A 26,066-nucleotide genomic window follows, 5' to 3' on the forward strand; every position below is an offset into this window, starting at 1 on the left:
AAGTACACTCCATTAGGGTTTTTTCCCCTTTCTCTCTGCGTGTTGCTGCTATCTATCGTCCACCTGGGCTTCCCAAATCTAAATTTCTGGAAGATTTCTCTGCCTGGCTCCCCCATTTCTTATCCTCTGACATCTCCACTATCATCCTGGGTGACTTCAACATTGCTATTGACAGTCCACCATCTCTGCATGCCTCCAAACTCCTCTCTCTAACCTCCTCTCTTGGCCTCTCCCAGTGGTCCGACGCCGCTACTCATGAGGAAGGCCACTGCCTTGACCTCGTTTTCACCAGGCTGTGCTCAGTCTCTGATTTTACTAACACTCCCTTCCCTCTCTCTGATCACAATCTCATTACTCTCTCACTCTGCTCCATTACCTCAAGCTCACTGACACAGAAATCATGCAAGCCTACTCTAACCCGCAGAAATACTAATGCTATTAATTTTCCACAACTTTCCACCTCCCTGCAACAACAGCTCTCACTAATTTCTACATTTACCTCTCCTGACTCTGCTGTTTCCCACCTCTACGAGACTCTTGAAACAGCCCTTGATGAAGTGGCTCCAGCTACCCATTATACCCCACGTAGGCTTAGATGCCAACCGTGGCACTCCAACACAACAAGACAACTACGAAATCAGTCACGTAAAGTTGAACGCCAATGGCGTAAATCTCGTAATATTACTGATTTCCTCACATATAAGACTAGCTACCACTCCTACTGCAATGCTTTGGACACGGCCAAACAAACATACTACCAATCTCTCATCTCTTCTCATGCCACCAACCCTAGGCGACTTTTTAACACATTTAAGTCTCTTCTGTACCCTCCCCCTCCTCCCCCACCGGCTACCATCAGTGCACAAGAACTTGCCTCCTACTTTAAGGACAAGATTGATAACATCCGAGATGAAATGGTATGCTCCACAATCTCTAACCCTCTTTCTGCCACACCTGAACCCTCTGGCACTTTCTCTTCGTTTGAGCCCACAAATGAAAAGGAAGTATCCGCACTCTTCTTATCCTCCTACTCTACTACCTCTCCTCTTGATCCTATACCTGCACAAGTCATTAAAAATCTATCTCCTGTGCTTATTCCAACCTTAACTAAAATCTGCAATCTCTCTCTTGCTACTGGTACTTTTCCGTCTCTGCTCAAACATGCAGCGATTACTCCCATTCTGAAAAAACACAATTCTGACCCTAACTCTCTCTCTAACTATCGTCCTATCTCTCAGCTCCCATGCCTCTCCAAGCTACTTGAGAGACTTGTCTACTCTCGCCTAACAAACTTTCTAAACTCCAACACCCTATTAGACCCGCTTCAGTCAGGTTTTCGCTCTCAACACTCCACTGAGACAGCACTGACTAAAGTGGTTAATGATCTGGTAACAGCTAAGTCTAAAGGCCATTACTCACTGCTTATTCTTCTAGATCTTTCTGCTGCGTTTGACACCGTGGATCACACTCTCCTTTTACAAACACTACACTCCCTAGGTCTTAATGATACAGCCCTTTCCTGGTTCACATCTTACCTATCTGATCGCTCTTTCACTGTTCGCTTCTCTGACTCTACTTCCTCTTCACTACCTCTGTCAGTCGGAGTTCCGCAAGGCTCAGTCTTAGGTCCTCTGCTTTTCTCAATCTATACCTCCTCGCTTGGCAAACTAATCAGCTCCTTCGGATTTCAGTATCACTTATATGCGGATGATACTCAAATCTATCTATCAACCCCAGAGTTGTCACCAGTGGTTTTGGGCCGAGTCTCTGAATGTCTCTCTGCCATCTCACTTTGGATGTCTTCTCGCCAACTCAAACTCAATATTTCCAAAACTGAATTACTTATATTCCCGCCAACTAAGAACAGTTACCATCCTGATATCTCCATCACTGTTGACAACTCGACAATCTACCCTACCCAACAAGCTCGTTGCTTAGGGGTCACCCTCGACTCTGACCTGTCCTTTGTTCCCCACATTCAATCTGTCTCCAAATCATGTTACATGCATCTAAAAAACATATCCAAAATACGACCGTATCTCACACTAGACACTACTAAATCTCTTATCCATGCACTCATTATATCCCGCATTGATTATTGCAATAGTCTCCTAACTGGACTTCCCAAGAACAGACTCTCACCACTGCAATCCATTTTAAATGCTGCTGCTAGGCTGATCTTCCTTGCAAGACGCTCATTGTCTGCTGATCCGCTCTGCCAGTCCCTCCATTGGTTGCCTGTATATTACCGTATTCAATATAAAACACTTCTACTTGCATATAAAGCTATTAACCATACTGCACCAGCATATATCTCTGCACTTATCACACAATATCTCCCATCTCGACCACTCCGCTCTGCACAAGATTTGCGTCTCTCATCTGAGCGGATCACTAGCTCCCATTCACTATTACAGGACTTTCATCGGGCTGCTCCCATCCTATGGAATGCCCTTCCATGCACAATTAGACTCTCCGCTAGCCTCCAAACTTTCAAGCGTTCCCTGAAAACTCACCTCTTCAGGCAAGCCTATCATATTTAAGTTCTACACGCATAACCCTCTGAGGCACTTATGTATTATATAGCTTCCCTTCTGGACTTGTAACTTGTTGGGACTGCTATGCTATTACTGGTGCCTGTCCTTGTGTTTCCCTCCTATATCCCTATAGATTGTAAGCTTGCAGCAGGGCCCTCCTACCTCCATGTCTGTCTGTTGTTACCCAGTTTGTTTTATCACTGTTTACTATTGTAAAGCGCAACGGAATCTGCTGCGCTATATAAGAAACTGCAAATAAATAAATAAATAAAATAAATAAAAAATTTCAAACCCAGCCTGCAGAAGCTAGGAGCTGATTGGCTGGTAGTTTATCACATTCCACATTCTCACTTTTTGAAGTTACTACGGGCAGGATGCTCTAAACCAGAAATGCAGTAAAAACCCTGTTATCTGGGTTTTTACCACATTTCTGTATTCTCTAACCCCCCTCCGCAGTGTCAGTGGTACGGAGGGGATCACCAGCAAAAGCTGGTGATTCCCTGCAGAGGCCTATGGGCTTCTTACTGCAGGGCTGTGTGAGGGATCCATCATGGATCCCTCCCAGCATGAAGAAGGAGTTGGGTGGGAGGAGCCTGCACTAAAAATGGGAATGATAGGGTTAAAGAGATAAGGAGATTGGGGGAAAAAACTGACTACAATTAATGATAAGAAATCTTGTCTCACATCACCTACCAGCCTATGCCAAGGGCTATAGCTTTAAGAAGTGTGATGGTCAGTGGTGCACCCCCGAGTAAGGATACGGCCCTGTGGCTCACTCCGGCGCTCTGTGCATGCGCAGACGGACTCCCTGGTCTCAGACCCAGAAGTCCAGCACCGTGGCCGCATCGCAAAGGACAGCTCTTATGGTAAGAGCTTTCCCTTGCGTTAATAACCGCATATGTTAGCGCATATGCGATTATTAACAATGCGGTACCCGGCGAAGGGCGGCATTAGAGGGCTGCAGATGTTACAACATCCCGCCCTACACCTGGCCTTATATCACATTACAGTGCTGCCCAAGTTCAGTGGAAGATGCAGTTCAGTTCAATGTAACTAACCATTTAACTGGGAATGTGCCTTTAATAATTATAATCTATTTAAATTATTTTACCCCCATTATTAACTTTAACACCGTCTTTAAATAACAATACAATTTTAGATGAGCCTTACTAAACAGCTTATTTGTCATAATGTGGTCACTTCATTATATGCGATGGGGGAGGGTCTCATTTACGGGGGTGATGCAACACTAGCAACCGCACAACAGTGCGCAAGTCTGAGATCAGACTGCTGTACAGTGTGACCGGTACTGCGCTAACTCGCACCTAATTAGATTAGCTCCAGTATGGGTAATAGAAGGGATTAAAGATTCTTATCTGGAAATAAGGACAAAGTTGGTAACCAAAATCTCCCAGTGTCCATTTAAGTAGAATTAAAGTATATGTCCATTTCCATATTCATCTGTTCATAGGCACTGTAGACAATTCCTATGCACATGGCATAGTAAATACTGTAAATACTGTAGTAAGGAAACCGTAGATATCATTAGGAAAACCAAGACACTACCAACATATCAATTGGATACATGAATGAATATATAGTATTGGAAATGTGAAGAGACAGGTTGGTACTTACCTTCAACTTTGGAGACAAACCCCAGGCTCTTTTTCAGGTCTGAGCAGATGGAGTGCAGGCACCAGCGAAATTTCGCATCACATCGATACTTGTTTGCCCCACAGGTATCATAGCATATGTCAAGTTGGTTGCAACATTTTGTCATTGCAGGGATACCCATATCTAACTGCAAAAAAAGGGTGAAAGGTGCATTTTAAAAACATGAGAACAATAACTATGATCAATAGGGAAGTTTTACATGTGTATCTAGCAAAGGATGGAAGATTATTATAAGTGAGCAAATAAACTTATTTCCCTGCATTTGGCTTAAAACTGATTAATTAAAACTATTCATGTGCTGGGAACTACTGTGTGGCAAAACATGAATAAGGGGCACTACTGTGTGACAAAACATGAATAAGGTGCAGTACTGTGTGGCAAAACATGAATGTTAGTAATTGTGTAACATAGCATGAACTGTGGGGTCTACTGTGTGGCCTAATGTGAGAACTTCGTTTCAATGCATTATAATGAAAATCTGTAGCTTAATAATTTAGTTTGACCTTGGGTATAATGCTTTTCTTGCTAAGCAGCAACCAAATAAGATTATTATTTAATTTTATGTCCTACTGGGAACAATTGGCGGTTAGGCGTGTAGCTAAGGTGACGCATCCTATTCAGATTCATATGCTCCAGTCATATATTATTTGTAATCCTGTTTCTGCAGCCTTAATTAATACAGTAAATCAACTAGAAGATATGTACAATACAGCCGCTGAGAATAATGGTTTTCTCTGTTCTCTTGGATCATTGTTAGTGTGATTTAAATCTGTTTCACTGTAGTTTTATTGATTGAGATTAAAGACTAATTATGAAATTAGAAAAGCAGTATTACTGCCCTGTTATTTATAGAACGCCAACGCACTTCACAGCACTGACAAGTAATTCCATACAATAATAGAAGCCTATGGTCTACTCACCCTACATTAGGCCTACTAGCAATTCGGATGGGTGGTAACCCTAGGGTCAGGCTGGAGAGTAGGGGGTCGGTTAAGGCACTGGTAGGTGGACTTAGGGAGCAGCAGTAGGGTAATTATACTTGTGTAGATTCCCTTCTTCAGGAGCCAGCGTCGGTACTCTGATCGCTGGTCACCAGTATGTACCCCTATTGTACCACAACCCCAGTCACGGGCATTTTTATTGAGACCTTATTTTTTATTTAATTATTTACAGCTTCTTATACAGCGCAGCATATTCAGTTGCGCTTTACAATTGGAAACCACAGTAATAAAACAAACTGGGTAGTAACAAACTGACATAGAGGTAGGAGGGTCCTGCTCGCAAGCTTGCAATCCCCCCAAAAAACCCAGCGAGGTGGAAATGGCGAGTGCAGGGGGGTCAGTTGAATACTGACCCACGAGCTGTGATCTATTGTCACAGCTCAACAAAGCGCATTGCATATACCCCAATACCATACCTCCCAACGTGACCCGCACCGGGAGAGACACAATGCGCTATTCCTGGACTTCCCTCTTAATGTTTGATTGCCATCACCTGTGTCGGAACCCCTTTCTTATCCATTAACTTGTTTGAAACAGGTGATGGTAATCCTAAATTAAGAGGGAAGTCCAGAAACAGAGCATTCTATCCCTCCTGCAATGGGTCATGTTGGGAGGTATGCAATATATCGTTCATGAGCATTAGTAGTAGAGTTTATCAGGCTGCACATGATGGTAATAATTTGCCTGCTCTTTTCCATAAATCTATGCAGAGGTAACAGATCTGCCCTCTAGCTGACATTGCAGCTGCATTAATCAGTGCCTTGTCAGCCAACTTTACAGGAATCCTCTACTCTATTTTATGCGCAGCTGAGTAGATTACAATGCTTGGACACTATCCTGAAACCAGGAGGAAGTACCAAAAGGTAGGAGTCAGCAATTTGCACAAGGAAAGATCAGCACAAAACTCTGTATGTTTTCCCTTACGTGCCTAACCATGATTAGCATCAGAATGTGAGGAAGTCTGAGCAGAGATGGTGATTCCAAATCTAAAAAATTCTAATATGTACATTAAATCTAGAACAAAGCATTTACACGACTTCATCAATGATGTGTGTACTGTTTTATACATCCAGATAAATTTAAATTTTAGTACGACACACACACACAATCAGTGAAACTATAAACGTCAATGTTGCAGTGTGGCATTTGGATGGCAATTGATGCAAACAAACATTACATAAAACACAGAAACCAAAGATCTACACCAGTGGTGTCAAACTCATGGCCCTCCAGCTGTTGTGGAACTACACATCTCAGCATGCTGTGCCACAGATTGGATTGCTAAACCTGTAGCAGGGCATGTAGTTCCACAACAGCTGGTGGGCCTTGAGTTTGACACCACTGTTCTATAAACTCCCCATCAGGTATCCCCCAGGTCTACACCTTTCAACTCATCATAACTTAACCTAAACCTTAATAACTAAACTTATCTAATAAAAAAGACACAGACACAAGTGCTGGCGTTTCAAAATGAATGTCAATTTATTTTGACAATTAAACTAAACTATATATATAATGGTGGCGGCACCAAAGAACGGTCACTATAGGGAAAGTGGGGTTAAAGATGTTTACCATACACACCATCGCTGGTGATCACTCTCCCCGGTCATCCACTCGTGCTAGTGGTGACCACCCCCCGGGCGGAAGCATGGCCGATGACCATAGATGTCAAGGGAGAGCGACACCCCACTATCTACACACACACCTCAAGATCTTACAAGGATGACCGTTCTTTACCGCCGCCTAAGAGAGAAGAAATAGGGAAGGGTGGGTGGGGCTTTTCCAGACAGAGGAGGAACTTCCTGTAAGCATATTCCTTTTCTTCCCTATCTGTAGCCTCCCACTGCTCTGATAGGCCTTGTGCCCATCCTATTTGCATGTCAGCTGACCTTCCAGTGTAACCTGGGGAACCCATCAGGGGTTTATGCTCTCTCATTGCTTACTCAGCATTCGTGGTTCTCACTCAAACACAGGGCCAGATGCACTAAGCTTCACAGGTGATAAAATGGAGAGTGATAAACAACCAACCAATCAGCTCCTGCCTGACATTTTTCAAACACAGTCTGTGGCATGGCAGGTAGGAGCTGATGGGCCGGTTGTTTATAACTCTCCATTTTATCACTTTTGAAGTTTAGTGCATCTGGCCCAGAATCTGTAGCCTGCTGAAAGGCAGAAAGTTGGAACCATTTCTCAGAAGCAAACCGATGCTCCAAAACTGAAAGTTTCCCAAATGCTCAGGTGGAAGGAATATTGATGTACTTTTTACAATTTATTTTTTTACATACTGTTCAAACACACAACTAGTAAGTTAAAGAAAACATTGTAAACCCACCATTTCGTTTAATCCTTTTGGTGCCATAGTATCGAGTTTAATTATCCATGTGGATTCTAGTTGTAAAAGTTTCCTCGATCTGTCACCTCCTCGGGTTAGTGGGGGAACATGGTCTATTATCTTAAGGCCCATACACACTTGAAGATTTTCATTTCAAAAGACTTTGCCAAAATCTCTGATAGATATATCTTTCACCAAAGTAGTGCGTACACACTGAGCTACTTTCCCCAAAGAGCGAGAGATTTTCAGGCGGCCAAAGACTTTGATGAAAATCTTTCATTAGAAAAGGATATTTACATAATGGGCGGGGTTTGTATTGCAAGGGTGGGAGAAGAGGCCCTTTAATTTCAGTGCATTTCTGTTCTTGCGGCCTGATTCATAAGTGATCGCTGGGCTGAGTATATTCGGAGCCCAGCGATCAGGTAAATGCCGCCCCGGCCATTCCTGCCATATATATATACACACATATACACACAGATGTAGCGCCGCTCCTCCAGCGCCAGCGCACGCCAGACCAGCCCCCGCTGGCGAGCAGACACTACATCTGACTGGGACACGTGACTGTCCCACACGCACACGCGTCCCAGTTTACCGTCGGTGGGGGACGGGAGCCCTGTCCGTCTCCGCTTCAGGGAGACGGGGAGGTAGGGGAACGTGGCAGGGAACGTGGCGGGGACTGGCGGCGAGGGGAGCTCCGTTGTAAGGATACGTGCACGTGTCCCCTTGCAAAGTCTGGCGGGGGCTAGCATGTGGCGAATCCACCGCCAGCTCCTGCAATGATGGAGCTGACTCCATCCGTATGTGTGTATATACATATATATATATATATATATATATATATATATATATATATATATATATATATATATATATATATACATACAGTATATGTGTGGGTACTTGTGTATTTTGTGTATTTTTGTGTATATATATATATATATATATATATATACACACAGTGTGTATGTATGTATATATATATATATATATATATATACACACACACACTATATATATATATACACACTATATATACACTATATATATATATATATATATATATATATATATATATATATATATATATATATATATATATCGGATTAGGCAGCCACACATTGGTGGCAGTGGCCTCACTTTAGAGAATTGCCTACTATTGTCTTACTGTATATGCAGCTGAGGAGGCGGCAGGGGGACTGGAAACAACTGCTGCTGCTGCGTGCGGGTGAGGGGGGGGGGCAGATGGACTCCGTAGCGGGCGGCTGCAGCTCCACTGAACGGTGACTACTGCTGCTGCTGCGTGCGGGTGAGGGAGGGGGCGGACGGACGGACTCCGGAGCAGGTGGCTGCAGCTCCACTGACAGGTGGAGGTGTGGCTGGCAGTGTGTCTTCTTCCCCCTGCTCCGTCTCCATGCGACGAGCAGGGGGAGGGGGGAGGGACTCGGGAGCCGGGCTGAAAGTGGTTAATCTTTCAGCCCGGCGCAGCGTACACACACAGCGATGATGGATGGTAAACCATCCATCATCGCTGCATCTGCTGGTAAAACCAGCAGATGAACCACATTGCTAGCGATGATGCGGGAGCGCGCATCATCGCTAGTCGGCAATCTGGGGGGCATACACACTAGGCTATTTTCAGTTGAAAATCGCTCAAAACGGCTGTTTTGAGCGATTTTCAGCTGAAAATCGGCAAGTGTGTATGGGCCTTTATATCTAAGCACTGATAAGTTATGTTTAGCAGTCGCACCCGAGGAGGTGACAGATGGAGGAAACTTTTACAACTACAATCCACATGGATAATTAAACATACACCTGAATGTAATAAGCAATGCTGCAGTCTATTAAGTCCAAACCATTATTTCACTACCTGCAAGCCACACACAGCCCTCAAACACATTGGAAGCATATCTTTCTACACTTCTCTACATGTAAAGGTTGGTTTAATTTTAGCTAAGATTAATTTTAAGACCTGCTTATGTATGCCAAGGTAGTTAAGTTTCTAACCATTTACACCCATTCAGTAAGTGTTTTTATATAATTTAAACAGCAGCACACTCAATTTACACAAGTCGACATGTGTCAACTTTTTCACTGTAACACCAACATAACTTTTTGTAAAAGTAAAAGCAATGTGGGGACACATAGATAGTGATTAAAATGCAACATTAGAACATAATAAATATACATGTAAGGAGGGTTAAAATGTATTTTTTATTAGGCTGTTCATTAACAATAATTCGTTTAATTGTCTTAATCATAGTTGAAAGGCTAGATTAGCAGGGCCATATATGTGAAGGGTATGCCAGCGTGCACGGACGTACGCTCACTCTTACGATCAGTGACATACGCTGAGTTTTCCATTGAAAACAGGTGAGACCCGTCCGTGCAAGGTGGCTTTACGCTCAGATAGCCGCAACATGTCTGTGTGATAGGGGACGAGACCCGTCCGTATACGGTGGCGTACGCTCTGTTGTACGCCAGTTATCGGTGTCTAAGAGGAGATCCGTCCGTGTACGGTGGCGTACGCTCAAGTGTACGCCACTCCCCTTTGTCGGTCTTTGTGACTGTCCGTATGCGGATGTTTTGTGGGTGGACTTTCGCTCACCGTCCGCGTACGGGAAGCGCAATAAAGCGTTGAAACGTTGCAGAATACCAGAGTGGTCTGAAATTCTTTCTTCACTAATTCCAGAGTGACACCGTCGAAAGAAAATATATATATATATATATCTGGAAAAAAGATGAGATGGGCGCCCCCTTGTGCAATACGTTTATACGTCACAGTGATACCCTTCACCGTTTGTGAGAAATACACCCCAATAAATTTCAGGTGTACCGTTACTAGTGGTCTCCAACCACTCTGACAGGCGTTTTGTAATAAATTTCCAATGTCAGGGAGTTAGTTTTCTCCTCTTCGGTTCATCCAAGATTATTTCTCAGAACAAGTCCCCGCACATACAAAAAATAGGGAGTATACTAGTGAAGTATTGTTAAAACATTTATTTGCTAATAAACATGACAAGTAAATTTTGCCCGTACAATGTATAAAAATTTTTTTTGCTTATCTGGTGTAAACACGTTGTCATCAGTCATCAAACACCTTGGAAAAGCATAGAGTCCCCTCAACGCGTTTCGTCCGTGGCCCCTAGGCAGGACTTCCTCAGGAGTGTGACTCCAACAGGTCCTCTGTCCTGTATTTATACCATATCTAATTATGTCATAATTGGACAGTCCACAGAGTGGGAATCCCGCCGTCGCGGCTACCCACTTCCGCTTCCGGTCCGGTGGAACGCAATACGTCACTATCTGACGTCAGCGTGACCCGCACGCGTCTTCCTACGTGTGCCGCATCTATTCCTTTCGGTGGTACGCACAGCATGTGCAGCTTCCGGTATCGGCTTTAGCGTCTGTCCCGGATGCTAGCGCTAAACACACCTACTCTCTGGGTGTGTGAGCCGCACAATGTTAGTTCCGGAAGTTTGCGTGACACGCACGGAACTTCCAGTTTCCCCGGGATCTAGATGTATGGATACCCGGCTTCCATTTAAATGATTTGTATTTCCGTTGCCTAGGTGACTCCTCTCACTAGTCAGCCTAGGCAATGAGCCAGGTTTTGTCAATCCCTGTCAGTCGGGTTATTTTATTATCCTCAAGATGTGGGCATTCGCTTCTCACTCCTGCTGGGGTTTTAGGTCACAGTGCCCTCCCAACAGTTATTTGAAGTTACTGGCCACAATTGTTAAATACAATACGAGTGTAAAACCATACCACATGTAAAAATTGTTTTAAAAAATGTTTTAAAAAATTCCTCATAATGAAAAATGTATATAACTATAAAAAAAAGGGTTATATAAAAAATATTTTATATATAATTCTAAAAAATCCCTTATATTAGGGATAGTCTAAAAACGGCAGATTATATAAAAAATGGCAGTTATCTCACAGTATGGGACTCCTTAGAACTGATTGTGTTGTAAACAAACCTACAAGAAAGGTGCTAATTCATAATTGTCATTTAAGCCATTTGGTGATGTTGTTTGAAATGTCTTGGGATCGTATGGTTGTCTATTTTTTTTTTTTTTTTTTAAACATGTGAGAGGGATTAAAAAAAAATAGACAACCATACGATCCCAAGACATTTCAAACAACATCACAGTGGAAATGCAGAGGAATTAAGTTTTAAAGTCCTAGAACATGTCACCCTGGGCCCCAGGGGAGGGGACAGAGATAACCTCTTATCAAGACGTGAGATGTTCTGGATCCACGAACTATGCACTTTAACACCAAATGGCTTAAATGACAATTATGAATTAGCACCTTTCTTGTAGGTTTGTTTACAACACAATCGGTTCTAAGGAGTCCCATACTGTGAGATAACTGCCATTTTTTATATAATCTGCCGTTTTTAGACTATCCCTAATATAAGGGATTTTTTAGAATTATATATAAAATATTTTTTATATAACCCTTTTTTATAGTTATATACATTTTTCATTATGAGGAATTTTTTAAAACATTTTTTAAAACAATTTTTACATGTGGTATGGTTTTACACTCGTATTGTATTTAACAATTGTGGCCAGTAACTTCAAATAACTGTTGGGAGGGCACTGTGACCTAAAACCCCAGCAGGAGTGAGAAGCGAATGCCCACATCTTGAGGATAATAAAATAACCCGACTGACAGGGATTGACAAAACCTGGCTCATTGCCTAGGCTGACTAGTGAGAGGAGTCACCTAGGCAATGGAAATACAAATCATTTAAATGGAAGCCGGGTATCCATACATCTAGATCCCGGGGAAACCGGAAGTTCCGTGCGTGTCACGCAAACTTCCGGAACTAACATTGTGCGGCTCACACACCCAGAGAGTAGGTGTGTTTAGCGCTAGCATCCGGGACAGACGCTAAAGCCGATACCGGAAGCTGCACATGCTGTGCGTACCACCGAAAGGAATAGATGCGGCACACGTAGGAAGACGCGTGCGGGTCACGCTGACGTCAGATAGTGACGTATTGCGTTCCACCGGACCGGAAGCGGAAGTGGGTAGCCGCGATGGCGGGATTCCCACTCCGTGGACTGTTCAGTTATGACATAATTAGATATGGTATAAATACAGGACAGAGGACCTGTTGGAGTCACACTCCTGAGGAAGTCCTGCCTAGGGGCCACGGACGAAACGCGTTGAGGGGACTCTATGCTTTTCCAAGGTGTTTGATGACTGATGACAACGTGTTTACACCAGATAAGCAAAAAAAAATTTTATACATTGTACGGGCAAAATTTACTTGTCATGTTTATTAGCAAATAAATGTTTTAACAATACTTCACTAGTATACTCCCTATTTTTTGTATGTGCGGGGACTTGTTCTGAGAAATAATCTTGGATGAACCGAAGAGGAGAAAACTAACTCCCTGACATTGGAAATTTATTACAAAACGCCTGTCAGAGTGGTTGGAGACCACTAGTAACGGTACACCTGAAATTTATTGGGGTGTATTTCTCACAAACGGTGAAGGGTATCACTGTGACGTATAAACGTATTGCACAAGGGGGCGCCCATCTCATCTTTTTTCCAGATCTCTACCAAACGGTTTCTTTGGACAGGAACCAACAGGAGAGGAGCTGCCACTCCGGAAAAAGGAGGAATTGTACATCCGTGTGAAAACTACACGCACTATTAATATAGAACCACCCTTTGACTAAAGAAGGGGATTGATTTTTAGCGCTAGTACCATCATCTATACTCATATATATATATATATATATATATCCAAAATAAAATACAGTGCGCAAGAGAAAAAAATGTCAATGATGTGGTATTAAATACCAGTCCTTAAGACACAGTCTTAGTCGGTCCCTGATGGACACAGGTGGGTCACAGCTCCACACTGTTTTAGTGCACTTGCTCAATTCAAGCCGGCAGCTCCACAAAGTGAACACAGTGGTTCTCCCGAATCCAAAGAGCGGGATTTGTTTGATCTAGAAGAGACAAATGTGGGCGCTCCAATAGTGCAAAGATTACCACTTTTTAAAACAATGGAATTTATTTAGAAACTGCACACAGACAAGGGCTGGGTAACGTACCATATACAGCGGCTTACACTCGCTGCACAGAACAGGCATAGGAGGGTGCAAAAGCACCTTACAAGCGTTGGAGAGGTTACACTCAAGGCTCCGGTCGTGCTGGACGCTAGGCCACGACCCTACGCGTTTCGTCACGAAGTCCAGCGTGACGAAACGCGTAGGGGCGTGGCCTAGCGTCCAGCTCGACCGGATTCTTGAGTGTAACCTCTCCAACGCTTGTAAGGTGCTTTTGCACCCTCCTATGCCTGTTCTGTGCAGCGAGTGTAAGCCGCTGTATATGGTACGTTACCCAGCCCTTGTCTGTGTGCAGTTTCTAAATAAATTCCATTGTTTTAAAAAGTGGTAATCTTTGCACTATTGGAGCGCCCACATTTGTCTCTTCTAGATCATATATATATATATAGGTACTTATGTATTATCTGGGCTCCCATGTTAAATGCACCCCATTTTTTCATACCCCTACTATCCAACTACGCATGGAGTTGATTTTATATAGTGTGGCGAGCGCAGCGAGCCACCGTGCCCGAAGCGTGGCGAGCGGACGCGGTCTCATAAGAAAAACGGGAGCCCAGATATTACATAAGTACATATATATATATATATATAAATATTCCGTCGACGGTGTCACTCTGGACTTAGTATATATATCATCCTGACGAAAATCATAATAGATTGAAACGTTGATCAAACTTGCTTGTACAGCGTGATTATTTCTTAAATCCGAGTGCCGCAACTCCCATCGATATATATATATGTGTGTGTGCAGGACCGGCACTCCCAAAGCATGTAGGTGATTTACACCGGTGCTCCCACAGCTTGAAGTAAGCACAATGTAGGGTAAGAAGGTGCGGCACTCAGTTCTCTCATAAATCAATAAAGACGACAGGACACGTCGACGTGTCCTGTCGTCTTTTTTGATTTATGAGATAACCGAGTGCCGCACCTTCTAACCCCATATATATATATATATATATATATATATATATATATACACAACGATTAACCTGCACCCATCGGATTTCTTCAGAATCAAATAAGTCTTTGTAACAAGCCTGAGGACGGGAATAAACCCCCGAAACGTTGCTTAAAGCCTATGGCATTTGAGTGATTATTTGATTCTGAAGAAATCCGATGGGTACGGGTTAATCGTTGCCTACATTACCTGTTTTTCCCCTGCACCACGGTAACTGACTTTGGAAGGAAGAGTGCCAGCACATCGCAAGTTACATATATATATATATATATATATATATATATATATATATATATATATATATATATACACACACACACACACACACACACACACACATCCGAGTCCTCGGCACTCCTGTCCACTGCAATTGATACCGCTCCTGGTGCCCTCCTGTGGGGGAACAGAATTCCACCACCAATGTATGGGACAGACGAGGCGGCACACTTTTTTCACTGAATATATCGTTTGAAAAAGTCTTCTGAGTGCCGCCTCGTCTGTCCCATATATAATGTGTCTGGCACTCCCAAGTATAAAGTAAACTTCAGCCGGTGCCCTTATAGAAGGTAGAGGATATGCAGAGCATACAGTAGGTGCAGCACTCGCAGCTGTAGGCGACACGCTGCTTGTGTAGATCAACGTTTCAAAAAAATTTGAAATTAAATTTCAGGGGACCCCTTATTCAAATTGGTCTGTTACACTAATGCTGGCCACACATCAGACCAACTTTCCTCCAACCATCCAACTAGTTGGTTGGTTGGTCTGAAAATCTGGTACTGTATGGGGGCAAATGCCAATAAGCAATTTGCTCACAAACTCAGGAGAATGGACAAAAACATTCAGTGAAATTGTTTAAATCAAATAGGTCCAACTACAGTACGTTATCTGAGGGACAGTTGTTGTCCATTTTCCGATTTGGGAAACAAATGACTTAAATACAAATTGCATTTGCTCCTATCCAGTGCCAGGTTTTTATTCCATCCAACCAACTAGTTGGATGGTTGGAGAAAAGTTGGTCTGATGTGTGGCCAGCATTAGACTTAAGCTGGGTAGACACTGGACAATATTCAAAATGTTTTTGCCGATTCCAAAGGGTCCACACGACAATCTCAATATCATCCAGTGTTTACACATAATGGCCCTTATTCTAGTTCACTCTTTCTGACAAAATCCTTCTTAGATGGACAAAACCATGTGCACTGCAGGTGGGGCAGATGTTACTTGTGCAGAGAGAATTCGATTTGGGTGGGGTTTTACTTCAAAGTGGTATCTATATTGCAGTGTAAAAATAAAGCAGCCAGTATTTACCCTGCACAGAAACAAAATGACTCACCCAAATCTAATTCTCTCTGCACATTTTAAATCTGCCCCCCTGCAGTGCACATGGTTTTGTCCATCTAAGAAGGATTATGTCAGAAAGAGTGAACTAGAAAAAGGGCCAATGTCCCTGACGATGTGTGCTCCCACACAGCATCAGGGACATTCTCCAATGCTAATTATTTCCATCGATGCTGTGGAGGACATCGCTAGCGAGAGTCATGCTGCAGAAAGCTGCATGGACCAGCTTACAGTTTGTGTACCCAGCATTATAGTTGTAGTTTGGGATTGCTTTATGATTAGGGTAAGAAGAGGGCTGCCGCTAGTGTAGAGGGGTTTATATAAAATAATAGCTACATGTACTCCGCTGATACAGCTACCTCTCCAATGCTATAACTGACACATTTCAAACAGGTGTTCAACAGGGTGGCGCGTATCAGTTCAATTGGCAACGAGAATACTCAACTTATCGAACCGGTCTGAATCAGGCTCATTGCTTGAAGGTATGTTACAATAGCATTTCTAATACGTTACATATCTGGAGAAGGATCTCCATATTTCTATTCCGCTAGTGTACAGCTATATTTTTCATGGGCAGCTACATTAGCTCTCAGGCACAGGCCTTAGGTCAGGACACCTGGACCCACTGTATGTAGAAACGGTCATTCTGGAAGGACATTTCTTATATAGTGAGCCAAGAAAAACATTAACAAATGAACTAAGCCCAGCCAATGGCTCTTAAGTAAATATTTGATTTTGTTTATTCATGGCTCGTAAATTATATTTTTGGGATATAAAATGGCTTAGGTTAAACACAAAAAACACTATGTCAGTGGACACTTGCCATTGTGTCGACTGTGCATCTGATCAAGGCAATTGCATACCTCCCAACATGATCCTATCCAGGAGGGACAGATTGCTCTGTTTCTGGACTTTCCTCTTAACTTATGATTACCATCACCTGTGGTGAAACACCTTTACTTATTAATTAACCTACTTAAAACAGGTGATTGCAATCATACAATCCAGAAACAGGGCATTGTTGGGAGGTATGCAATTGTTCACACTTACTATTTGGCAGCTGAGCATGTCAGTCCCCATCATGCAGCTGGGTGGACATTCCAATTATGCACCAATATATCTGCAGATGACATACTTCACAGGCATAACGCTGGTACACACCCACCAATGCGCCAACAATATAGAAGATGTTAAATTGACCTGCTGACATATTGGCCAGTGTGTACCCAGCATACGTGTTGTGTAATTTAGGAGACAAACAGCATACAGGGGACCAGTGGTATTGGATCAGCATATAATACTGTCACCCAGCAGAGTATGCAGGTACCTGCAGTAATACCAGGATCCGCATGCTTGCATTCAGGAGCTCCTGGACCTGTAGTTCACCTTTAAAAAATAAATACAGTAGACATATGCCCCTTTCAGACCGCACTTAAAAACCGGTATATTGCCGTTTTTTTACCGTTTTAAAACGGTAATCTGTGCGGTCTGAAAGGTGCAGGACCACTTTACCGTTTTACAAAAGCCGATTTTGTAAAACGGTTAAAATGGAGGGTCCTACTCGTTTCAGACCCGGTATTTTGGCATCAAAATCGGGTCTGAAACGGTATTTAGGACCCAGCCAATGAGCTGGGTCCTAAATTCAGTGCAGTGAATATTTAATGAGTGCTCATTAAATATTCATAGCACTGGAGCCGCCCCCCCCGCCCCCCCTAGCGCACGGGTTAACATCCCACGATGTGCTCCTGTGCCCACGCTTCCCAGCTTCATACATCTCCCCCTCAGAGCATCAGCTCCTGTGCCCACACTTCCCTGCTTCATACATCTCCCTCCCCATAGAGCGTCAGCTCCTGTGCCCACATTTCCCTGTTCATACATCAGCCCGAGGTGGGAACACATAGTACCTCCCTAGCAACGCTCCCTAGCAACACTCCCTAGCAACGTCCAGCGTCCGGCAGCTGCTGGGATACGGACACAGCGGCGGGTGCAGGTAATGTACCATCACTGCTCCCCCTATACCGTCCTGGGGCTCCCTGTCCGGTACCAGGCGCTAGGGATACGGACACAGCGGCGGGGATTCGGACACAGCGGCGGCGGTGGGTGCAGGTAATGTACCATCACTGCCCCCCCCTATACCGTCCCGGGGCTCCCTGTCCGGTACCTTGTGGGGGGGGGGAGATTGTGTGTGTTAACCCGCGGCAGGGGGGGGGACGGCGCGCTGAAGACTGGCTTTGACCCTGTATTTGGAAAGCTTCCAAAAACGGGTCTGCCAGTGTAAAAAAAAACGCACTTTAACGGTAATATACCGTTTAAGAGATGCGGTGTGAAAGGGGTTTTACCTGGCAGACCCGTTTTTAGAAACGTTTCAAAATACCTGGTCAAAGCCAGTTTTGCGGTCTGAAAGCAGCATTACTGACTTACTGTCTACCTCATGTGTCCTCCTGACTGTCTGCCCCATCCATTCAGATTGCAAGTTCTCACGAGCAGGGCCCTCTCCCCTCATGTGCTTTTCCCTATCTTGCTTACAATCTTCTATGCCACACTCCCTTCAAGGGCATCTAATCCTCCGTTTCTGATGCCTATTTGAGTGCTGTCTACTGACACAACAATATTTATACACCATGTACTTGTCCTACATTAGGTGTGAACCCATATTGAACGATATTGCTCATTTTGAGTGCTATTGTTCAAAATATAACTCAGTGTGTCTGCCCCAAATGACCATCAGGTCCCCCAATGGCCATGCAATATTTTCAGGGACTGCATAAACAGATGATGGGAGGGTTGTTAACAACCCTCAGGAGCACGCATCGTGCTCCTGAGGGTTGTTAACAACCCTCCCATCATCTGTGCATGCAGTCCCTGAAAATATTGCATGGCCATTGGGGGACCTGATGACAACGCTGGTGTGTATGCACTATATGGTTCAGCTGGCATCTCTGCCGATATTGATAAATATGACTGCTGCAGACATGATCGCCCAATGTGTACAGTGCTATTGTCTTATACTAAAAGTTGCTGTTTTGCAGTACTGCTAATTTTTTCTATACTTTGTAAGGGGCTGAAGAACCTTTTGGCACCATATAAATATCGCTAATATTCATTCACCACTGTATGACTCATCTAAATCCATCCAATGTAAAAGCTAGGGAGATACTCTTTTATTTATTGCATGGTAAATCATTTCTCTGGAATAAATAAAAAGCCAGGTTCAATATTTTGTAGCACAGATTCTCAAAGTCGGTCCTCAGGACCCCACACAGTGCATGTTTTCCAGGTCTCCTCACAGAATCAAGTGAAACAATTAGCTCCGCCTGTGGATCTTTTAAAATGTGTCAGTGAGTAATGAGTACACCTGTCGGTGACCTGGAAAACGTGTACTGTGTGGGTTCCTCAGGACCGAGTTTGAGAACCCCTGTTTTAGACCAATTTCCTAAATGTCATATTGTTCCCTGCCAGTTACTTGCCGTCTGGGACATCTGCCGAGGGTTTCATTATTATAGGCACCAAGTCAGTACATTATATGTGCAGTGACTGATGATCATATCTTTCGGGATATTACATTTTACAAACTGCCTTCAAACTGAATTTCATCATTTAAAGATTATTTATTAAAACAACCTGCATAATAAGTGTCTGACAACTAATGTGTCCAGAATATTTGGCAGTTAGTTCATGCCAGATAATTTTTTGCATCAGTAACTATTTCTTAAAATTATTGTAGCCATAAATAATGTACTTTAACTATTTATTTATTTATATCTAGCACCTCACTGCTAGGTGTTTTTTTGGTACTTGTGAGTTATCCGGGCTCCCGATTTTGGGTACTTGCGATTTGCATGCGATATCGCATGCGATATCGCATGCGATTTGCTATCCGTTTCATTATTCATCATTACCCCACTGTCCCCTTAGCGTGAAGCGTGGCAATCAACGTGAACCCGAAGCGTGGCGAGCGCAGCGAGCCCGCGAGGGGCGGCGGTACGCGTCCTCCGACCTTTTCATGCCCTACTATCCACTAGGGCGTGGAGTGAGAATAGAATAGTGTGGCGAGCGCAGCGAGCCACCGAGCCCGAAGCGTGGCGAGCGGACGCGGACACCTTCACAGGTATCCGCGTGCCCTTGCGGGCTTCACAGGTGTCCGCGTCCCCTCGCGGGGCTCGCTGCGCTCGCCACGCTTCGGGCTCGGTGGCTCGCTGCGCTCGCCACACTATTCTATTCTCACTCCACGCCCTAGTGGATAGTAGGGGCATGAAATGGTCGGAGGACGCGTACCGCCGCCCCTCGCGGGCTCGCTGCGCTCGCCACGCTTCGGGTTCACGTTGATAGACACACTTTGGGGATAGTGGGGTAATGAAATGAATAGCAAATCTTATGCAAATCGCATGCTAAATCGCATGCAAATCGCAAATCGCATGCGATCTAGTACCAAAATCGGACGCCCAGATAACTCACAAGTACCGTTTTTTTTTATAGAGGTTTACATTTAACATTTTTTGCTGTGTGCTCACTAAGGGGGTTATTTTGGTTCACTCTTTCTGACAAATTCCTTCTTAGATGGACAAAACCATGTGCACTGCAGGTGGGGCAGATGTTACTTGTGCAGAGAGAGTTAGATTTGGGTGGGGTTTTACTTCAAAGTGAGATATATATTGCAGTGTTAAAATAAAGCAGCCAGTATTTTCCCTGCACAGAAACAAAAGAACTCACCAAAATCTAACTCTCTCATATTTTACATCTGCCCCCCTAAGCTTCCAGAGAGGAGGGGGCTCAAATGCAGGCTCTGATTGGGCCCCCTCCACTCTATAACTGCAGTAGACTCTGGCTTACTACTCTGCATACACAGGTCTTGGGGACATGGCGCCAGCACTGAATTTCCGAGGACACCCTTATTGCACTGGTGCAAATCACTAGAAAAGGCTATGATGGCCATTTACCCAGTGTTTTTTGTTACTGCGTTGCCGCCACTGGACTGACAGTAAGGTGAGTATGATTAAAAGGGGTCCAGGGTGTGCGGGTTCCCCTGCATCCAGGGCAGTAGCGCACGCAGGGGGGGTTTCCGAGTACCCAGAACCCCCCCCCAGGAGTCTAAGGGCCCTAGGCAGAAAGCTGAGGGTCCCCTCTTTCCATGAGTACAAGAATTTTTAAAATCGGACCTTGGGAACCAGAGATATCTGACTTCAAAGCAGTGGTCCCCATCCAAGCCTTTTAATTGCTCTTCCCAGTCAGATATTTCAGGTTCTGTCTGACTTAGAGTTTTACGGTATATTCCAAAAGCTGGGACTCTTCCCCTTTGATGGATACTAGTAGCTTGTCTCTCCTGTTCCCAGAACCAGAGATATCAGCCTTCCAGCAGCTGGTTACTGCTCCAGCTACACATACCTGGTATGTAGTTTTATATACCCAATGGCAGATTGCTCTGCCTCCTGAACTCTGATCCCCTCGTTCCCAGTACCATTTGGTAGGTGGGATTCTCTAGTTTTTAATTCCATTAAAATCTAAGAAATATTTCCAGGAACTGGAGATATTTGCAGTCAAGCAAGCTGTCCTCCCACCAGAAAATTATGATTAATAAGCCCACTCCACTATACACCCTTCCTCTGCGTATTAAACATCCTCTACCACCCTGGAAGTTATGTATCAGGGCCCCTTCATTCAGCCCAATGCCCCCTTCTCCCACCATCTGTGCAGTTTAGGGGTAATTAGTGGAAATTACTGATCCAGGCCCTACATGCTGAGCGGTTGATATAATACCCCCTACCACCCGCGGACATCAAAGCATATACTGGGTCACCTAAGTGTCCGTGCTTTGCTCCGCCCCTCTGGAAACCCCCTTCTGAAAATCCTGCGTTTGCCCCTGCAGGGGCCTGTGTGCCCTGCACCAGTGGATAGATAGGCAAACAGATTGTGAGATGTCATATCAGTAGATACTGCTGATAACTGACATTCAAAGCACTTTTACAATAAAGCTAAGTGAAATCACAAAGGCTGTTAATGATGTTAGCCAGGCACATAATAAGCCTTAAAATAAAACCTGCCTGCATTTCACCACTGGTATCTTTATATTATTTATATATAACATTTTTTTTTTTTAAGTTATTTTGTTTGCAATTTTGGACATATAAAAAACAAGGACAACGAAGTCCGTACATTCTAGACATGGACACAACAATTTAGAAAAAGAAACATATTACACAATACAATACTTTACATACAAAATGACATAATTGACAAGAGAGTTGCTGAATATGTTTATTCTGTAAGCTCTTCTTTTGTTTTTTTGTTTTGACTTACTGGTTAATTTCAGAGAGAAAGGTGCTATGACTCTAATAGTACTAAGAGCTAAGATCTATGTAGTTACAAGTCCCCTCTAACCTTTTCCCAATCCCTCCAAAATTTAACCCTTCTGTCGTTATACCGTTTCCCCAGGGTTTCCATCTTATAGTTATACTCTATCTTACCTATTACCTTCTGCAGAGTGGGGGCTTGTTCTTGCTTCCATAATTGTGCAATTGTTGCTCTTATTGCACAAATTGTTTGATTTAAGAGGTAATTTTGCATATTATTCAGGTTTGGTGGAAGTATGTGCAGTAGGATCATCTGCGGGGATAACTGCACTACAGGTCCCACACTCTGCAGAATAAATGTTTCAATCTCTACCCAAAATTTTTTTCGTTTCTCATAGAACCAGAATATATGTTTTATGTCGCCTCTTTTCTCACATCTCCAACATATGTCTGGTTGGTCTGGGAAAAAAATTATGAATTTTTGCTGGGGTATAGTACGTCTGATAGAATATTTTAAAAAATCTCTCGGTCTGTAGTGTGGATTTAGACATCTGATTCACTGATATGAACAGTTGTGCCCATTGTGCATCATCCCAGGAAAAATTCAACTCCCTTTCCCATTTCAACTGCCATCTTGTTTTAGTTTCTTCTCTCTTGTAAGAGTCTTTTATACCAAAAGGTGATTTCTCCCTTTTTTTTTAATCCAAAAATATGATTTAACAACTTTTTCGGGAGTGTTTTTAATTCTATTGTTTTGAATATGTCGGATTGAAGCCAGTGTCTAATCTGCAGATATTTATAAAATTCGGAGTTGTGGAGGACATATTTTTTTTTTTATCTGATCAAAAGACCAGAGGCGTAACTAGATATTCACAGGCCCCATAGCAAAAGTTTGTAAGGGCCCCCTATTTAGCAACTGATGGTGATAAATATATATAAAACATATTACTTAAACAGCAAAGATGGGGCCCCTGCAGCTCTGGGCCCCATAGCAGCTGCACCCCTTGCACCAATGGTAGTTACGCCTTTGCAAAAGACATTAAGGGGGAAATTTACTAAAGGAAATTTGTAAAAAAATAGGTGTATTTGTATTTCGAAATACACTTATTTTTGACATTTACTTTCCCGAAAATATGTCAATTTGTATTCGTATTGATAGCACATCAATACGAATACGAATTGACGTATTTTCGGGACAGTAAATGTCAAAAATAAGTGTATTTCTAAATACAAATACACCTATTTTTTTTACAAATTTCCTTTAGTAAATTTCCCCCTAATTGTCTATTTTCATATATATCCTCCAATGTTTTTATTGCATGGTTTCCCCAAAGCGCCAAATTTAAATTTGGTATTATTTTTGTTAAGGTGTCTAGAGGGAGATGTCCTATAACCGAACCCAAAAGGTTCATCTTTTCCAAGAGACTGTACCATTTCTGGAGGATCACCTTAGTGCAGGGGTCCTCAAACTATTTTGCTCTGGGACCCCATTAGACAGTAAAAACAATTACAGGACCCCAGCAAGTTACTGCAGAAGATCCTCACATCACATGTGTGGTCAGCAGACAGCACATACATGGCAGCATTGTGGAGGCACAAAATGATGGGAGGAGTCTAAAATACAGACAATTCAACAGAGTTTTCAGACTCCTTAGATTACTGACTGAGATTTAAAAAAGTCATCAGCGTGATGGTCAGCAACATGGAGTCGCGACCCCATCCTGAGAAGGTCGGGACCCACTTTGGTGTCAGGACCCACAGTTTGAGAACCGCTGCCTTAGTGGAATTTGCTAGTTCTTTACAGTTCTTTAGAGATTTGGGGGGGGAGCCATATTAAATTTTCAGGGGGGGGGGGGGGGGGGTGGTTTCTACTGATTTGTTACCATCTGGGTTTATCCAGCAATTATTCTTCATGGGACACCTCCAGTTCTTGATTTGATCTATCAGCGCTGCAGATTGGTATAGTTCCAAGTTTGGGAGGACTAATCCCCCTCTATGTTTGGGGAATATTAGATATTCCTTAGCGATTTTAGCTCGTTTGTTTCTCCCTATATATTTGTTGAAAAGGGAGTTGAATCTTGCTATCCAGTACTTGGGCAATATTTTTGGGATGGCGCGAAAAAGATATAGGATCTTTGGTAAGATAAACACCTTTAACATCGCCACCCTACCTATTAGGGATGCTTCTATATTCATCCATTTATTAATTTTTGTATTTAGCTGCTGTAGAAGGGGGGCATAAATTAAAATCTATTAAATTCTCTTCTTTGGAGACCAGTTGAATCCCTAGGTATTGCAGGGAGTTTTTTTCCATTTAAATTTGAATCGTTCTTTCAAATAATCTCATTCGGTTGGATCGAAGTTCAATGGAAGGGCTTCAGATTTATTTGTATTTAATTTATAATATGAGACTTTCACAAATTCTTTTATAATATCTAGGAGTGCTGGGAGGGATTCCCTAGGGTTAATCATATATATAACATTTATGTTCAAACTGTATAAGCAAAATAAGCTAACAACATGTTCTACCAAGCAGTGACATTTATATCAAAGCTGAGTGACCTCACATAGGTTAATTTGTCAGACTACTGATAAGTATATTGAGATAATACATCTCAACCTGCTTGCATTTCACCACTGATTATCTATCATTATTTTCATGTAACATTTACGTTAAAATAAGCTTACACCATGAGATGTCAAATCAGCAGATATAGCTGTTAACTGACAGTTCAGACTTTCATACCAAAGCTGAATGACATCACAAAAGCCATAATCAGTCTATTAAAGCGAGAACTAAATCTGCCTCCATTTCACCACTACGATCTATTGTTATCCATCTAACACTATTTGCATATAACAAGTCGGTTTAAATAAGTTACCTCATGCTGGGGCAGATGTATTAAGCCTTAACAAGTGATAAATGCGTTGTGAGATGTCATATCAGCAAATAAAGGCTATAAACTGGCATCTCTAAAACAAGCAATGGTTATACCAGAAATGAGTGACATGATAAATGCTGAAATAAAAACGGTTTGAACAACCATTATAATCGCTGCTGTGTGCCATCTGCCAGAAGGGGGTGCACGCACGAGATGCTTGCATGCCCTATTCTGAGAGAGCCCGCCGCTGCCCTCCGCTGGCTCCCTACTGCTCCCCAGTAGCCCCTCACAGCCCCCACTCATCCTGCCCATCTCCCTGATGCGGAGACGGGCAGGGAATCCGCTCCGCGCCGCCACGCTGACAGAATGCGCGTCCCTGTCAGATGAAGCACCTGACCACAAGCCTGCGCCAGCTCAAGGGATCTGGCGACTCCAAAGGCTGGCTGGGGGGCGCTCCATCTGTATAGGAGCAAATGACAATTGACCATTTACTCCCAAACACTGGAAAACAGACAAAAGTGGACATTCAGGCAAATTAATTAAATACATTTAATTTAACCTATTTATCCAAACAAAAATTACTGCCCATTTTTCCGACTTATGGTATCAAATGGTTGATTGTCATTTTTGCTTCAACAGAAAGATTGGACAGATAATTTTATAGTGTGTATGCAGCTTAATTTAGCCCTTTGTACACACAGCCTACATGATAATGGGGCCGGTTTAGACCTGTAGGCAGAGCTGCAAATTTGCAGCCCTGTCGACAATCGAACGACCAAGTATGCGCACGTTTTGTAGTGTGAATGCTCGAGGTTCTCGTTCAAACAAATCCAGCAAGGGCCTTTTCACATAGGCGGTATGCTAGGTGATTGACAGGAAGCTGGTGAAGGAGGGTCCCAGCCATTTATTGGAAGTGTTCATAAAAAAGCAGGTTGCAAACAGATGTTTAATGGGAGGA

The 26,066-nt window shown here is 43.2% G+C and overlaps 1 protein-coding gene across 2 annotated transcripts in view; it reads right to left on the reverse strand.

The window, feature by feature from the left end:
* Window positions 1–26,066, reverse strand: part of PLA2G12B (phospholipase A2 group XIIB) — a 41,704-nt gene that overhangs the window by 5,143 nt on the left and 10,495 nt on the right. For both annotated transcript variants that reach the window (XM_083148447.1, XM_083148446.1), the window contains exon 3: window positions 4,173–4,338. In XM_083148447.1, the coding sequence (XP_083004573.1) occupies window positions 4,173–4,338 (166 nt within the window). The remainder of the gene's footprint in view (window positions 1–4,172; window positions 4,339–26,066) is intronic.

Source organism: Crinia signifera, chromosome 6 (genome assembly GCF_055691185.1).
Source record: "Crinia signifera chromosome 6, ASM5569118v1, whole genome shotgun sequence".
NCBI classification, from domain to species: Eukaryota; Metazoa; Chordata; class Amphibia; order Anura; family Myobatrachidae; genus Crinia; species Crinia signifera.